At 46.0% G+C, this 18,134-nt stretch overlaps 2 protein-coding genes across 2 annotated transcripts in view; one reads left to right on the top strand and one right to left on the bottom strand.

Annotated features, from left to right (window-relative positions):
* TOX4 (TOX high mobility group box family member 4) overlaps positions 1–3,798 on the bottom strand; it is a 44,703-nt gene extending 40,905 nt beyond the window's left edge. Inside the window, exon 1 of the mRNA XM_056527824.1 lies at positions 3,584–3,798. Within this exon, the coding sequence (XP_056383799.1) occupies positions 3,584–3,691 (108 nt within the window). The 5' untranslated portion in view covers positions 3,692–3,798. The remainder of the gene's footprint in view (positions 1–3,583) is intronic.
* On the top strand, positions 3–18,134 carry RAB2B (RAB2B, member RAS oncogene family). Its single transcript, XM_056527856.1, has 8 exons — positions 3–198; positions 8,616–8,687; positions 9,312–9,379; positions 13,542–13,624; positions 15,397–15,489; positions 17,001–17,112; positions 17,187–17,255; positions 17,340–18,134. Exons 1-8 carry the CDS (start codon positions 153–155, stop codon positions 17,439–17,441), a joined length of 645 nt encoding a protein of 214 aa, XP_056383831.1. The 5' UTR covers positions 3–152; the 3' UTR covers positions 17,442–18,134.

The following is an 18,134-nucleotide window of genomic DNA, read 5'->3' on the forward strand; positions in this document are numbered from 1 at the left end:
CGTTCCTGTAGGGGAGCCGCGGCTACCCCCGCTCAGCTGACCAATAGGATGACACTTCCTGGAGCAATAGAGACTCGGCTGCAGCATAGAAGAGTCCTCCAGCGGATAGAGTGTCTCGTCCCCTCCGTGATATTCTGTGCTGGGTTGCAGTCATGTCCTACGCTTATCTCTTCAAATACATCATTATCGGGGACACAGGTGCGTCATGTCTGAGTTATGCCTGCGTTCTTTCTGCCCGCTTTCTGCTACTTCCAAGTTGTCCATATGGAGCAGCTGACGAGGCATTGTAGTGTATCGCAACAAAGACACGTCCTGGGGCAGGGCTGGTATACAGTGTGCTATAGGAGGCAGGGCTGGTATACAGTGTGCTATAGGAGGCAGGGCCGGTATACAGTGTGCTATAGGAGGCAGGGCTGGTATACAGTGTGCTATAGGAGGCAGGGCTGGTATACAGTGTGCTATAGGAGGCAGGGCCGGTATACAGTGTGCTATAGGAGGCAGGGCCGGTATACAGTGTGCTATAGGAGGCAGGGCCGGTATACAGTATACTATAGGAGACAGGGCCGGTATACAGTGTGCTATAGGAGGCAGGGCCGGTATACAGTGTGCTATAGGAGGCAGGGCCGGTATACAGTGTGCTATAGGAGGCAGGGCCGGTATACAGTGTACTATAGGAGGCAGGGCCGGTATACAGTGTACTATAGGAGGCAGGGCCGGTATACAGTGTGCTATAGGAGGCAGGGCCGGTATACAGTGTGCTATAGGAGGCAGGGCCGGTATACAGTGTGCTATAGGAGGCAGGGCCGGTATACAGTGTGCTATAGGAGGCAGGGCCGGTATACAGTGTGCTATAGGAGGCGGGGCCGGTATACAGGGTGCTATAGGAGACGGGGCCGGTATACAGCGTGCTATAGGAGGCGGGGCCGGTATACGGCGTGCTATAGGAGGCGGGGCCGGTATACGGCGTGCTATAGGAGGCGGGGCCGGTATACGGCGTGCTATAGGAGGCGGGGCCGGTAGACGGCGGGCTATAGGAGGCGGGGCCGGTAGACGGCGGGCTATAGGAGGCGGGGCCGGTAGACGGCGGGCTATAGGAGGCGGGGCCGGTAGACGGCGGGCTATAGGAGGCGGGGCCGGTAGACGGCGGGCTATAGGAGGCGGGGCCGGTAGACGGCGGGCTATAGGAGGCGGGGCCGGTAGACGGCGGGCTATAGGAGGCGGGGCCGGTAGACGGCGGGCTATAGGAGGCGGGGCCGGTAGACGGCGGGCTATAGGAGGCGGGGCCGGTAGACGGCGGGCTATAGGAGGCGGGGCCGGTAGACGGCGGGCTATAGGAGGCGGGGCCGGTAGACGGCGGGCTATAGGAGGCGGGGCCGGTAGACGGCGGGCTATAGGAGGCGGGGCCGGTAGACGGCGGGCTATAGGAGGCGGGGCCGGTAGACGGCGGGCTATAGGAGGCGGGGCCGGTAGACGGCGGGCTATAGGAGGCGGGGCCGGTAGACGGCGGGCTATAGGAGGCGGGGCCGGTAGACGGCGGGCTATAGGAGGCGGGGCCGGTAGACGGCGGGCTATAGGAGGCGGGGCCGGTAGACGGCGGGCTATAGGTGGCGGGGCCGGTAGACGGCGTGCTATAGGTGGCGGGGCCGGTAGACGGCGTGCTATAGGAGGCGGGGCCGGTACACGGCGTGCTATAGGAGGCGGGGCCGGTACACGGCGTGCTATAGGTGGCGGGGCCGGTACACGGCGTGCTATAGGTGGCGGGGCCGGTACACGGCGTGCTATAGGTGGCGGGGCCGGTATACGGCGTGCTGTGGGAGGCGTGGACGGTGTGCTGTGGGAGGCGGGGCCGGTGGACGGTGTGCTGTGGGAGGCGGGGCCGGTGGACGGTGTGCTGTGGGAGGCGGGGCCGGTGGACGGTGTGCTGTGGGAGGCGGGGCCGGTGGACGGTGTGCTGTGGGAGGCGGGGCCGGTGGACGGTGTGCTGTGGGAGGCGGGGCTGGTGTGCTGTAGGGGGCAGGGCTGAAAGTGTTATAATTTTTAAAAGGCAAGGAAAAAACGAAAGTTGAAAAATGCTATGTCCTTAAAGGGTTAATGATACTTATTCTGATTGGGTGATGGTTACTAGTGGGGTACCACAGGGGTCAGTCTTGAGTCCTATTCTATTTAATATATTCATTAATGACCTTGCAGAGGGGTTGAGTAGTAAAGTAGCAATCTTTGCAGATGATACTAAACTCAGTAAAGCGGTAAACACTATAGAGGACAGAGCACTGGTACAAATGGATCTGGATAGGTTGGAGGTTTGGGCTGGGAAGTGGCAGATGAGGTTCAACACTGATAAATGTAAGGTAATGCACATGCGGAGGAAAAATATGGGCTTGGATTATGTATTAAATGGAGAACACTTGGGACGACTGACGTGGAAAAGGACTTGGGAGTCTTAGTTAGTAGTAAATTTAGCTGCAGTGACCAGTGTCGAGCAGCTGCTGCCAAGGAAAATAAAATCATGGGGTGCATCAATAGGGGCATAGATGCCTTTCACAAGGAAATAATTCTACCGCTGTACAAATCTCTAGTCAGACCACATATAGAATACTGTACAGTACTGGGCACCAGTGTACAAGAAAGATATAGTGGAGCTGGAGAGGGTTCAAAGACGGGCAACCAGAGGAATGTGCGGACTACAGTACCCCGAAAGATTATCAGAATTAAGGTTTAGTTTAGAAAAAAAGGCTTATGGGGGGCATCCTCTACGTTTAGAGGAAAGAAGGTTTCTACACCAGTACAGATGGGGTTCTTTACTCTAAGAGCAGTGAGACTGTGGAATTCTCTGCCTGAGGAGGTGGTCTTGGTGAACTCTGTAAGGCTGGGTTCACACCACATTTTGTTAAATACGGTTCCCGTATACGGCTGGGAGGAGGGGGGCGGGGCTTAATAGCGGCGCCCGCACTCAGCCGTATTCGGGAACCGTATTTAATGCATACGGCCGAAAACGAAGCCGACCGGAGGCTGCGGTTCACTCCGGTCGGCTCATAGACATGCATTAAATACGGTTCCCGAATACGGCTGAGTGCGGGTGCCGCGATTAAGCCCTGCCCCCCTCCTCCCAGCCGTATACGGGAACCGTATTTAACAAAATGTGGTGTGAACCCAGCCTAAAAGAGTTCAAAAGGGTCTGGATGCATTTTAGGACAATAATATTGCTGGTTCTGTATACTGGATTCATAGGGACAGAAGGTTGATCCAGGGATTTATTCTGATGCCATATTTGGAGTCGGGAAGGAATTTTTACCTCTAGTATGAGGTTTTTTACCTTCCTCTGGATCAACTCAGTAGGGACTCATTAGGGATATAGGTTGAACTTGATGGACTCTTGATGGTCTTTTTTTTCAACCTTATGAACTATCTTTCACACAGTTTGATAAATTGGGGCCTTAGTGTATTCGCATATACAGGATCTGCTCCAGATTTTATGCAGTTTTCAGTCATTTAGTTTACATTAAAATTTGTAGCATTAAAGGGGTTATCCCGCAGGAGGGACCTTTTGGCCAGTGCACAGTATAAAAAAAAAATAAAAACTTACCTTCAGCTTTCCCACGTGCCTTCGGTGTCCCGCTCCAGTCCCTGGCTGCTGATAGTTCGACCCCAAAGATCGAGTCTTCTTCTGCCGGTGGATTTCCAATTTTTGCATTGATGGCTTGTAAGAGCTGCAGTCTCCCAGTCAGTCCCCCAACGCCTCCTGCCACTCAAATAACACAGACGGGAGTGCAGTAACTAAGACTGACTCTTTTTACTTAAAATAAGCTTTCTTATACACGTATATGGGGCATGCGTAGTAAACTTTAAATTGTATCAAAGACAGGAAACCGTAAATCATTTGCGTAGTCAGCAGAAAGTTGAATACAAAAAATACATAGCTAAGCTGAACTCTAACAAGCCATTGTTTCAAGGACACATCTGTGGAAGAAAAAGATAAGAGTTCTGCATCCTGTAGCCTTGAATATAAAACACCAATTGTCTCAAGTCCAAAAATTCAGGAGTTATGCAGCCCTTTTTCACCTTAAGGGCTGAGCCCTTTTTCGCAATTCTGACCACTGTCGCTTTACGAATTAATAACGCGAAAACGCTTTTACCGAATATTCTGAGATTTGTTTTTTTCGTGACATATTCTACTTTATTTTCGTGGTAAATTTTCGGCGTTACTTGCATCCTTTTTTGGTGAGAAAACCCCAACATTTCATGAATGTTTTGCATTTTTCTAAATTTGAAGCTCTCTGCTTGTAAGGAAAATGGATATTCCAAATAAATTTTATTTTTCTTCACAAATACAATATGTCCACTTTATGTTGGCATCATAAAATGGACATATTTTAGCTTTTTGAAAAAATTAGAGGGCTTCAAAGTAGAGCAGCAATTTTCAAAAATTTCATGAAAATTGCAAAATCTGAAGGGACAGATGTTACAGAACTACAACTCCCAGCATGCCTGGGCAGTCCAGGCATGCTGAGAGTTGTAGTTTGGCAACATCTGGAGGGCTACAGTTTGGGCACCACTGTAACAGTGGACTCCAAACTGTTACCCTCCAGATGTTGCAAAACTACAACTCCCAAAGGCTGTCTGGGCATGCTGGGAGTTGCAGTTTGACCTTCCTGGAGGTTGCCACAGTAAAGATCGTTTTACTTTCACTTTCAATTCCCACCCCCCCACCAACGCTTCCCTACCTGATCCAGGATCCAGCAGTCTCCAGTGAAGATCCGGGATCTCCAGGCATCTTCTCCTGCCAGTACCAGCCTCCATCTTCTTCCCATGATCCCCTCGACATCCAGGGGTGGGCAGAATGGGGGGGGTTCCCATGGCAACCCACTGTCCTGCTCTGCCATTGGTCAGAATCAGTTCTGACCAATGGCAGGGGATAGGAGGAGATAGCAGCCCTGCGACCTCACTCCTAGCCCTCAAGATGATCGGGACTGTCAGCTCCGATCATCGCTATTTTCCGGGTGATCGGGTCACCAGAGATCCGATCAGCCCGGAATAGCAGAAAATCGCATGTCTGAATGACATGCGATTGTCTGCGATCGCCGACATTGGGGGGGGGGGGGTCTGGGGGTGGTGATGTGCGAGCGATATGCCTGGCATGCCAGGCATTCCGGTCCGGTCCCCAACCGGCTAGCGGCGGGGACCGGAATTCCCACGGGCGTATGCATACGCCCCACATCCTTAAGGACTGGGGATGCAGGGCAAATGCATACCCCGGCGTCCTGAACAGGTTAAGAACACAAAATGGAGTCTCCTCTACCCAATTCTATCACTGTATCTAAAAAGTACCTGTCACCAAATAAACTATTCTAAACTAACTATGGCTACGTTCCCTAACTAATCCTAACACTCCTCCCACCAAAATTTCAGAGCTTTAAAAAGCTGTGTATCATACCTTTTTTATTCTTGCTCATAGAGTGCAATCTCCCAGCAGGATAAAGTGGGTGTTTCCCAGCAGGCATTAAATCACTGAAGCCTGCTGGGGGACTACTTCAGCCTTCACATTGCTGCAGTGCTGTGATGAATAGAACACCTCAGGCTCTGTGCAGCTTTCAGTGAGGCTTTGTGCAGCTGTTAATCAAGCTCAGTGCCCAGAAACACTTCATTAGTTTGGTCTCCTGCCAGGTGGGGAGGAGACCAAACTCACTATTAATTGTGGCAGGGAACAGAACAGAGCCACCTAGTGTCAATTTGTTCTATTACATTTTAAACATCTATTTGTTGATAATTTTAAAAGCAATTTAATGGGAAAGTGTCTGCTAATTACACAAGGAACACTATATTAAAAGTTTTTTTATTTGGTGACAGATACTCTTTAACAAAACCTCCTTCCTGCTGGTTAACCCCTTTAAAAATGTGAACAAGCACTCTATCTGTAGTGGCACAGAGTGAAGACAAAATGGGGGAAATTTATGAAGGCTTGCATGTCAGATTCTGGAGTAAAAAAGTTACATATTTTTGCTGAAAAATATATATATTTTTTAATATATTTATATATAAATATATTAAATATAATTAAATATTTATATACCATGTTTATGGTAAATCGCACATAAAATACACTGCAGATGTGCTGCATTAGAGAGACCATCCTGCTGTGATCATGTAAGCCTGTGTGTCTGCTCATAGCAGCGGATTTCGTACAGATCGGCTACAGGCAGACACACAGGGCAGCAGGGAACTTGCTCTAGTGACTGGCATCGCCATTCTGCATTACAGCTGGCTACAATAGAAATGAGTTGGTGCAGCTCAATGTGTCAATGTGCACTTGAATATGAGAACTAGGGAGCGACCGATTATCGGTTCAGTCGATATTCACAATTTTTGGACTTTATCGGCAATTACTTTGCAGATAATACGATAATGCCCCCCCCTCCACCGCACCGCCCCGGCCAGAGACCGCCACTGCCCCATTGCCTCCCCCATCCCCGGTTTTATAATTACCTGTTCCCGGGGTCCGCGCTACTTCTGGCTCCTGCGCAATGACAAGTGACGTCCTCAATGCGACATCACCGTCAGTGCGCACAGTGACAGCTCAGGACGCCGCCGGAGCCAGAAGTAGTGCGGACCCCAGGAACAGGTAATTCTAAAACCGGGAATGAAGGAGGCAATGGGGCAGCGTCGGTGGTTGGACTAAGGACCGGCAGGGGGAGAGAAGCGGGCGGTGGCGGTCTCTGGGCAGAGGATAGGTAGGGGGGCAGCGGCGGTGGTAGGACTCAGGAGGGAAGCGGGTGGCGGCGGCGGTCTCTGGCCCTGCAAAAGCCGCTGCAGTTCATTGATTGAAAGCGCCCGCTTTAAATCAATGATCTGCAGCAGTGACGTCGCTGGGGGTGGGGGGGGAGATGGGTGTTGGGGGAGAAATAGTCGATAACTTATACTGGAATTTCTGTATAAACTATCGGCTATCGGCCTTAACCTCCACAGATTATCGATATCGGTCGATCCCTAATGAGAACTAGAGCAATGGAAGAAAGAGGCCTGATCTGACAAATCATGTGGATGGCTGGGTGTGTGTCACTTGGGGAAGAGCTGACACCTTGCTGGTGGCGGTATTGTGACGCACTAGGCTATGATGGGAAGTCTTGTGTCCTGGCATTCATGAAGGTGTTACTTGCTCCATCTACCTAAACACTGCTGCAGATCAAGTATACCCCTTCAGGTAACAGGATTCCCTGATGGCAGTGGCTTCTTGAATGAGGAAACGCTACACAATTTTGGGCAGGTGGTTTTGAGGAAAAGATGCTAATGCATAGAGCCGTGGTCTTCAACCTGCGGACCTCCCAGATGTTGCAAAACTACAACTCCCAGCATGCCCGGACAGCCATCGGCTGTCCGGGCATGCTGGGAGTTGTAGTTTTGCAACATCTGGAGGTCCGCAGGTTGAAGACCACTGGATAGAGAATAAGAAAACATGTTATTACAGTTACATGTGGGGGATACCGTGTTGTGATCTCTAACAGGTATGAATACAAGGAAGTGCAGAGCGGGAATGACCATTTTGTGGCTACAGTCACCTGATGATACTGGTGGTCGTCTGGTGACTGTGGTTTTTATAATATACCTTTTAGTATAATGTGATTATACAGGAAGTGATCTTACCTCGGGCTGCATTGATTCTCCTGGGGTGATGGACTGACAGGAGGCCTTACCGACCTGCACACTGACAGTGCCCGGCAGCAGAGCAAAAAGAGCCAAATAACTGAAGAAAGAGGAACTGAAGACACTTGTCTGCTTCCATATATGGATAGACTTAAACATATGGTTTTAACCCTTTTAAAAGCCTAACAATTAGGTAAAAATAGACTTTTCAGTTCATCTGTCAAACAGGGTTATTATAGGCCATGAAAATGCTTTAATCTGCAAAATGTTATTAGGCAGATTGTGGTAACCCCTTAATGACCACAATACACTTATTGTCAGCAGGATAGAAGTAACCTGGTACTGGTCTACTGTGCTAAAATACCTCTGGAGCTTGGCTGCAGCGTGACAGTAGGGATCCCCCCTCTAACTACCAGGAGCAGAGTAACCCCTTAGATCCCATGGTTCAATTGTGATTGCAACATCTAATTGGTTTCTGGACATCTCTTAGCCCATCAGCACTGGGGCAACTTGGTGGCTGGGACGCGGATGGGTTTCTATGGCAGCAGTGAGCCTATTAGATGCCATATTTTTGTGCCTCTTGGTTTCATAAGTCTTCTGTCTGCTTTATGTTGACGGACATATAACACTGCAGTAGGTAGTAGTGTATTATATGAGCGATCAGGAGATTGTATATCAAACTGCCCTTTTGCGACTAATAAACATGATGCCTAATTTGAATACAAATTATCCATCATGATGCATATGAGAAGATGGCGATATGGTATGTCTGGCAAGATGTCCATTGTTATAAGGCTCCCATATTCTTTCCTCTGCTGTTTAGAATGTGAAAAGGACTATTCATTTTAGGAAAGTTAGTTTGCAATGCTTCTTACCTTATGTCCGCTATTTAACCCCTTTTACATGTTCTAGTGTATCAACTGTTATTAAACCTATCTGCGATGTCTGATGATTGTTAATGTGTTTTTTTTTTTTTATAGGTGTGGGAAAATCCTGTCTACTGCTACAGTTTACTGATAAGAGATTTCAGCCTGTTCATGATTTGACAATAGGTAACACTAAAATATTTTAATTCCTGGCTTACTATTTACTACAGTAGTGTGTATGTGTGTGTATATATATATATATATATATATATATATATATATATATATATATATATATATATATATATAATGTGTGTGTGTGTGTATATATATATATATATATATATATATATATATATATATATATATATATATATATATTATGGGATGCACCGAAAGAAAAAATTTTGGACCGAAAATTTAGGCTGTGCTTGGCTGAAAACTCAGTTTTGGAGGCTCAGTTTTGGAAACAATGCCATACGATACGCTCCGCCCCTCAATGCAAGCCTACCGGAGGGGGTGTGATGGCTATCACGCCCCCTCCCGTCCGCTTGCATTGAGGGGCGGAGTGTGAAGTCACACGGGGGCGGAGACGTGACGTCACACGCTGCCCGCCCTGCGGTCAACCATAATCAGCCCCGGAGCGAACACGCTCCGGGTCTGATTACAAACGGGGTGCCGCGTGCATGATCCCGGGGGTCCCCAGCTGCAGGACTCCCGCGATCAGGCATCTTATCCCCTGTCCTTTGGATACGGGATAAGATGTTTAAGCACCGGAGAACCCCTTTAACTGCTCTTTTCTCATTCCAGGAGTTGAGTTTGGGGCCCGAATGATCAATATTGATGGAAAACCTATCAAACTGCAGATATGGGACACAGTAAGATGAGTTTTCTTTTCTTTTAAATAAATTTTTGTATGCCATATGGTCTACTAGATAAACCATACCATTTATTTATTTTTATTTATTTTTTGGTGCTGTGAAGTTTAATAGTCCACCTAATATTATTTTTTTTTATGCTTGCTTATAGAACTTACGGTAAATGGGCACTGTAATTTACAAAACATTTTATATAGTGTAGATAATACATTTTTATTGATTGTAGTAATATACATTAGTTAAAAAAAGAGATCTATATTTTGTTGAAGAAAAAATGCTGTCTTATCTCAGCAGCTCAGCGGTCAACCACGGTTTTAGGTCCGGTTGTAAAAGCGCATACGGCGCAAAAATGAGCCGACCGGACCGAACGTTTCACTCCGGTCGGCTCATTGAAGTGAATGGCATACGGGAGCGCATACGGTCACATACGGGAGCGCGAGCTTTTAGCTCCCCCCTGCCGTATGCGCTCCCGTATGGGAGAAAACGTAGTGTGGACCCAGCCTTAGACAAAATACAGGAAGTGTGGGGGACAAGCAGGGCTTTGTGTATTTAGACTCTGTGACATACCTCGGTTCACACAGCAGGATGATTGACAAGCCTGCACAGAGCCCTGCTTGTCTGCCCTCACTTCCTGTATGTTGTCTCCGCACAGAGACACACAGACAATAGCTGCAGGGACAAGACTGCTTTCTTTTCATCTTCTGCCTGGGCTGCCACAAGAAAAATAAGACCTGTTAACTTGCTTTCCACCCCTAGTCTTTTGGGCGGCAGTGTGATGTAAGGAGCACGGCTTTCTTCCAAGTGCCGGGTCCATTACATCACATTGGTATCGCCTTGCGGCAGCTTGGGCAGAATAATAAAAAAATAAAAAATAAAAAAAAAACGGACAACTTTTAAGTTTCCCTGTCCCCTCCTCTCAGCTATGATTGACAGAGCTGTTGGTCATAGCTAAGAGGAAGGGCTAGGGAAGCTGTCAATACAAATGACTCAGGACACCTAACCAGAAGAGCCAGCCTCCTGTGCCATAGCAGTGGCTGGGACTCACTTTTTTTTTTTTTTTTTAAGTTACTGCCCCCTCCCAGACCTCTGTATAGGGCTGTCTGCAGTTTGGATGGCTCAGAAATGGTGACTGACTCCTTTTTAACTTGAAACGGTTGAGGAAAATGAGTGTAATTTGATTATCCTTCAGGCCATGATCAGAGAAGGTCCTCACAGCAGTCCCTTGTTGGCTACATGAATTTATTTGTATGGTGACTTATCCTGTAGCACTTCTATATGGTATCTGCAAATGTTCTAGAAGACCTGAATCACTGGATTTTATCCATTTGTTCAATAGCTACCGTATATACTCGCGTATAAGCCGAGTTTTTCAGCACGATTTTTCGTGCTGAAAACACCCCCCTCGGCTTATACTCGAGTGAACTCTCCACCCGTAGTGGTCTTCAACCTGCGGACCTCCAGAGGTTTCAAAACTACAACTCCCAGCAAGCCCGGGCAGCCATCAGCTGTCCGGGCTTGCTGGGAGTTGTAGTTTTGAAACCTCCGGAGGTCCGCAGGTTGAAGACCACTGCGGCCTTCGACATCATCCAGCCCCCTCTCACCCCCTTTAGTTCTGTACAGTACTCGCCTCCGCTCGGCGCTGGTCCGGTGCCGCAGGACTGTCCGGAGAGGAGGTGGTCCGGTGGGATAGTGGTTCCGTGCTGCTATCTTCACCGGGGAGGCCTCTTCTCAGCGCTTCGGCACTTCTGCGTCATTGTCAAGGCAACGCCTCTATTCTGGGCCCGAAGCGCGGAGAAGAGGCGCCCCCGGTGAAGATAGCAGCCCGGAACCACTATCCCACCGGACCACCTCCTCTCCGGACAGTCCTGCAGCGTCGGATCAGCGCCGAGCGGAGGTGAGTACTGTACAGAACTAAAGGGGGGTGAGAGGGGGCTGGATGATGTCGAAGGCCGCAGTGGTCTTCAACCTGCGGACCTCCGGAGGTTTCAAAACTACAACTCCCAGCAAGCCCGGACAGCCGATGGCTGCCCGGGCTTGCTGGGAGTTGTAGTTTTGAAACCTCTGGAGGTCCGCAGGTTGAAGACCACTGAGGGCGGATGATGACAAGAGGATGATGAAGGGGGGGTGTGGGATGATGACAAGAGGATGATGAAGGGGGGGGTGTGGGATGATGAAGGGGGGTGGGGATGATGACAAGGGGATGATGAAGGGGGTGTGTGGGATGATTACAAGGGGATGATGAAGGGGGTGTGTGGGATGATTACAAGGGGATGATGAAGGGGGGTGGGGATGATGACAAGGGGATGATGAAGGGGGGTGGGGATGATGACAAGGGGATGATGAAGGGGGGATGTGTGGGATGATGACAAGGGGATGATGACAGGTGATGATGATGAGGGTCTGGATGATGACAGGCGGTGATGATGATGAGGATGTTAATGACGGGTCTGGATGATGACAGGGGGGGGATGATGTATTTCCCACCCTAGGCTTATACTCGAGTCAATAACTTTTCCTGGGATTTTGGGTTGAAATTAGGGGTCTTGGCTTATACTCGGGTCGGCTTATACTCGAGTATATACGGTACTCCTTTTATACTTTGTTCATCATCTTTATGTTGCCCCTACTGTGCAATTGACACAGTGAAGCAGATTTATGATTGCAAATGCAATATTGCAGCCAAAAAGCAGACAGTGCAGTAATGATTACTATGTATAGGGGGCAGTGGTTTAGTGTCTCACTAGGGGGCAGGACCGTGGCTGCTCCCACAGCACTTCTCCTTTTAATAAATAGAACTCCCTGCAGCTTGGTGGTCAGATAGTTACCCTGGCACTTGTATATGGAGGTGGTGTAAACCGCAGCATTCTCACTAATCCATGATCTTTTAGGTTAGGGGTCCTTATATATTTGAGCAGACTGATTAGCATATGTTAATCAATATGCATTCATTACAATATACTGTATTAGCATATGCAAAATAAGCATACACATCTTTAGAACAGTGTGTGCTACATGGGTGCACCCAATCCAAATACAGTACAGTTGTTCAAGGTTATCAACGTAAATGACTTTAAGGGGTACTCAAATCAACTAGTGCCATAATGTTAAACAGATTTACATATTACTTCTATTTGAAAATCTTCATCCTTCCAGTACTTATCAGCTGCTGTATACTACAGGGAAAGTTGTGTAGTTCTTTTCTGTCTGATCAGTGTTAGGAACTGTCCAGAGCAGAAGCAAATCCCTATAGCAAACCTTTCATGTTCTGGACAATTCCTGACATGGACAGAGGTGTCAGCAGAGAGCACTGTGCTGAGACTGGACAGAACAACACAATTTACTCCTGTATAACTTTCTGCCTTCTGTTGATTTGAAAACATTAGTTTTTTTCACCAGAGTTCCCCTTTATAAGTAATATTTAATAAGTATCAGGAAACGAGGTCAGGGATTTGCCTACTGGCAAAAAAGATCTTGATATCGTTAATAGACTAACCAACAATATACTAGGGCATTATCTTCCAAACGGTGTGTCTTGAGCTGTTGCTAAACTACAACTCCCAGCATACCTGGAGAGTCAACAGCTGGACACACTGTTTGGAAAATACTTCATTGGGGTCTATGTTATGATTGTCTGATGTAAAGCAGAACTTGCACTTAGAATAATGCAGCACATGGCCAGTGCTACCAGAAAAGAATCCATGTAATACATTAAAGGGGTACTCCGCTGCTCAGCATTCAGAACAACATTTTTCCGAATGCTTAGAGCCGGCGCTGGGGGCTTGTGATGACATGGCCCGCCCCCTCAATGCAAGTCTGTGGGAGGGGATGTGACGGCAGTCACGCCCCCTCCCATAGACTTCCATTGAGGGGAGGGGTGTGACGTGACGGCTCTAAGTGTTCGGAACATTTTGTTCTGAATGCTCAGCAGCGGAGTACCCCTTTAATGTATTACATGGATTATTTTCTGGTAGAACTGGCCATGTGCTGCATGATTTTACATTACAGCCTGTACTGCACTCAATGGCAGGATAGGTTCCCTTTAGCATAGCCGTAATTGTGTTGCATTATGGAAAAATGTAGCTTCCAGTTAACTTGCGTGTTGATCTATGGTTAATATTCTGTTAGCTGCTTCACAATGTTCTGTGGTTGTTTTTGATCCCAGGCTGGACAGGAAAGTTTCCGTTCTATAACACGGTCTTATTACAGAGGTGCTGCAGGAGCGCTGCTTGTGTATGATATCACGAGGTGAGTTCAATTGTTTCCATGCGGAATGTCCGTCCAGAAAACACGGGCAGTCGATCCGCACATATGAATGTTCTGGTGGCATCAGGACCGCTCAGAAATGCATTTATGAGCAGAATCCGCAGAAACAATAGACACGTCTATTTTTTTTTTTTCTGCGTACGCTGGAATCGGGATTTCCACAGCAGATGTTGCTGCCGCGGGGTTGGGGGGCATAAATAGCCGCTAACTTATACCGGAATATCGGTATAAGCTATCGGCCCTAACCTCCACAGAGTATTGGTATCTGCCCTAAAAAAAAACGATATCGGTCGATCCCTACCCTTAACTTAATATTTGGTTGCACACCCTTTGGAAAAAATAACTGAAATCAGTCGCTTCCTATAACAATCAATAAGCTTCTTGCACCTCTCAGCCGGAATGTTGGACTGCTCTTCCTTTGCAAACTGCCCCAGGTCTCTCATATTGGAAGGCGCCTTTTCCCAAAAGCAATTTTATGATCTTTCCACAGGTGTTCATTGAGATTTAGATCTGGACTCAATATCTTTTGTAACTTGTTTGGGGCTGCTTATCCACCATCCGGACTATCCTGGGTTGACACCTTTCATCAAATTTTCTCTTCTGTCCACGCCCAGGAAGATTAGCTACAGTTCCATGGGTTGTAAACTTCTTGATAATGTTGTGCACTGTGGACAAAGGCAAATCTAGATCTCTGGAAATGGACTTGTAACCTTGAGATTGTTGATATTTTTCCACAATTTTGATTCTCAAGTCCACAGTTCTCCTCTTTCTGTTGTCCATGCTTAGTGTGGCACACACGGACACACAATTCAAAGACTAAGTGAACTTCTCTCCTTTTTATCTGCTTTCAGGCGGGATTTTTATATTGCCCACACCTGTTACTTGCATCTTATTTATCCACAATTTTAAAAGGGTGCCAATAATTTTGTCCAGCCCATTTTTGGAGTTTGTTGTGACATTGTCCAATTAGCTTTTGTTCCTTCCTTTTTTGGTTTAGTTCCAATACACACAAAGGGAATAAACATGTGTATAGCAAAACATGTGTCACTGCAATCCTTTTCTGTGAGAAATACTTCATTTTCTTGAACAATTTCAGGGGTGCCAACATGTACGGCCATGACTATATATAAAGAAAAATAAACATGGGCGCCGACCCCCTGGGAGTTGTAGGTTTGCGATGGCGTGAGGCACCCTGTTTGGGAAACACTGATTTAGGCAATCTTCAGCCTAATAATGCCAGCCTGCTACCACTCCTCTAGACTCTGACCATAGTTTTTTTTAACAGTCCAGGCCTGCAGGTACCAGACTCTTTTTAGTATCCCTGGATCCGGTTGGGTAGTGAGGTATTATGAAGTGGAGGGTAAAGGGTGGTTAGCATTAGTTGTTGTACAGGCAGAAACAGAATGCATTTGCCACACAGTGCACCACAATTTGGCGCAATTTTTTTGTGGCCTGCAAGTGATTTTATGGATCTCCAAATCGGTCTTGGCAGAAAAGTTTCCCCACCCCTGAGTTAAAGGGATCTTTTGAAGTAGGGTATTACCATGTACTGGCTGGGATCACTGATCCTTTGTAGCATTAGAACACAATCTCCTTCATCCTAATGCCCCAAAAAATGGAATGACACCTGGACAGGTTCCTAAATATTCTTAAATGGAAGGTAACACTATTCTTTGTAAAGCTTATTACGTAGCCAGATTAGTTTGTCTTTTATCTCTGTTATGTTATTGTCACCTGTTTTGTTTGTCTTTCAGGCGGGAAACATTTAGCCACCTCACCTCATGGTTGGAAGATGCTCGGCAGCACTCTAGTAGCAATATGGTCATCATACTGATTGGAAACAAAAGGTGCAAACAATCATTTCTTTTCTTTTTCATCCTGTGTGCACATGTTGACGTGATAAGATGGATTGTAGCAGTTTCAGGATGAATTATTACTATTCAACCTAACCCCTAAGGGGCATGCAATGTACATGTACGGTCAGGCCAGGGCTTACATTTGTCATTTAGAACCATGTTGGACCACAATGGATATTTCCCCCCCCCCCCCTTTGGGATTGCAGAAGCTTTATATATTAGTTAATAACTTAAAACAATCCAGTGTTAAAGGGGTACTCGGGTGGAAAACCTTATATTTTTTTTTTTTCTTTTTTAAATCAACTGGTGTCAGAAAGTTGAACAGATTTGTAAATTACTTCTATTAAAAAAAAAAAATATTAATCCTTCCAGTACTTATTAGCTGATGAATACTACAGAGGAAATTATTTTCTTTTTGGACCACAGTGCTCTCTACTGACATCATGACCACAGTGCTCTCTGCTGACATCTCTGTCCATTTTAGGAACTGTCCAGAGTAGGAGAAAATCCCAATAGCAAACATATGCTGCTCTGGACAGTTGCTAAAATGGACAGAGATGTCAGCAGAGAGCACTGTGCTCGTGATTTCAGCAGAGAGCTCTGTGTTCAAAAAAGAAAAAAATGTCCTCTGTAGTATTCAGCAGCTGATAAGTACTGGAAGGATTAAGATTTTTTTAATAGAAGTAATTTACAAATCTGTTTAACTTTCTGGCACCAGTTGATATAAAAAAATAAAAAGTTTTCCACCGGAGCACCCCTTTTTTATGAACTGGTGCCAGAAAGTTAGACAGAGACTTGGAAATTACTTCCATATCAAAATCTTAATCCTTCCAGTACTTATCAGCTGCTGTATACTAGTAAAGTTGTAAAGTTCTTTTCTGTCTGACCACAGTGCTCTCTGCTGACACCTCTGTCCATGTTAGGAACTCTCCAGAGTAGGAGCAAATCCCCATAGCAAACCTATCCTGCTCTGAACAGTTCCTGGCATGGACAGAGGTGTCAGCAGAGAGCACTGTGGTCAGACAGAAAATAACTTCACAAAGAAAAGAACTTCCTCTGTAATATACAAGAGCAGATTAGTACTGCAAGGATTAAGAATTTTTTTTTTAATAGAAGTAATTTACAAACTTTTTGTTATCAATTGATTAAAAAAATTAAAGTGTTTTTATAAAGTTTATATTAAGTACACTGCATCTACTTTTATCACAATTTGTAATGAAGATTCTGTCATAAATCACAACTCCAGCAGTGCAAACCGGGGCTATTCCTGTCCATGCTATGGACCATATAAAATGGAGCCACTCCTAGTTATGAAAGCCGATGCAGTTGGCACTGTTATGCCTCAGGGATAGGGTATGATGACATATTTCATTAGTCCATTCATTACCTAGAATAAATGAGCAGTTTACTAGAGCCTCTTGTTGTGTAGGAACATGAGACTCCCTTTACCCAATGTTTCTCATTGCTTCGCATGCCTCATATTTACTCTGACTTTTCTTTAGTGACCTTGAGGGCCGTAGAGATGTTTCCAGGGAGGAAGGAGAAGCATTTGCCCGTGAACATGGACTGATATTTATGGAAACTTCTGCCAAAACGGCAGCCAATGTAGAAGAGGTAACAATTGGACACATTAGCTAACAAAGATTCACTTCCTTTTTCTATTCTAACTTTTTGTTTTCTCCCCAAAGGCCTTTATTGGTACTGCCAAAGAAATATACAAGAAAATTCAACTTGGACTCTTTGATGTAAATAATGAGGTGAATGAAGTCCACAATAATCTAAATATTGTCCTTGTTGCCTATTAGTTTCTAATGTTGTGTATTTATTTTGTATTCCTTTAGGCAAATGGAATCAAGGTTGGACCTCAACAATCATTAACTGAGCCACTAGGGGGAGCACGACAGAACCAGGCAGAAGGGAGAGGTTCTTCTGGATGCTGCTAAGAATAAATGGTCGTATCTAAAGATGAAAAGGGTTCCAATTTCTGGCTCGCCCTGTCTGTGCGCCTCTTTCCTATTTTAGTGTTTTGTCTTTCTCTTCCTATTTAAGATTAAAAAATGTCCTCTAAACCTATTTCAATGCACACAAGAGGTATTATTTTCTTCTAGAGTCCCAGTGTTATTTCATTCTCCTGCTCAGTGTAGCAACTCCAGATAAGTGTTTCGGTATTAGCAGCATTTATACTATTATATTACAATTCGTTTAAATGAAGAAGAAAACAAAGCCGTTTACATTCCACTGTTTCCATATTAAATGTGGAACTGCAAAGGGAAATTGTAACCAAATCTATACCTTTGTGGCTTACTAGTGACACAGACACCCGGTGGGGTTATATATGAAGGCGAGTGGTAGTTACCAGCTTATCCTTCTAGTGAAATCTAAGCATTGCCTTTAACAACACCTTCAGTTTTCATGGAGGAGCCTTGATATGTGAACAGGGTACCTGACTTGTATCTGCTAGACATCATATCACCCTTCAGGGGTTAAGAATGTGCAGATGTCTTATGGCACTGTAGTGCATATTCTGTAGTTGCCTGATAGGTTCTATAGTAATGCACATTTCTAGATACTTATCTGGATCAAGGGGTAAAAGTAAAGTTAAAAGGGGTACTCTCGTGGAAATTTTTTTTTTTTTT

The sequence above is a fragment of the Hyla sarda genome, chromosome 1, assembly GCF_029499605.1.
Source record: "Hyla sarda isolate aHylSar1 chromosome 1, aHylSar1.hap1, whole genome shotgun sequence".
In the NCBI taxonomy this organism is placed as follows: Eukaryota; Metazoa; Chordata; class Amphibia; order Anura; family Hylidae; genus Hyla; species Hyla sarda.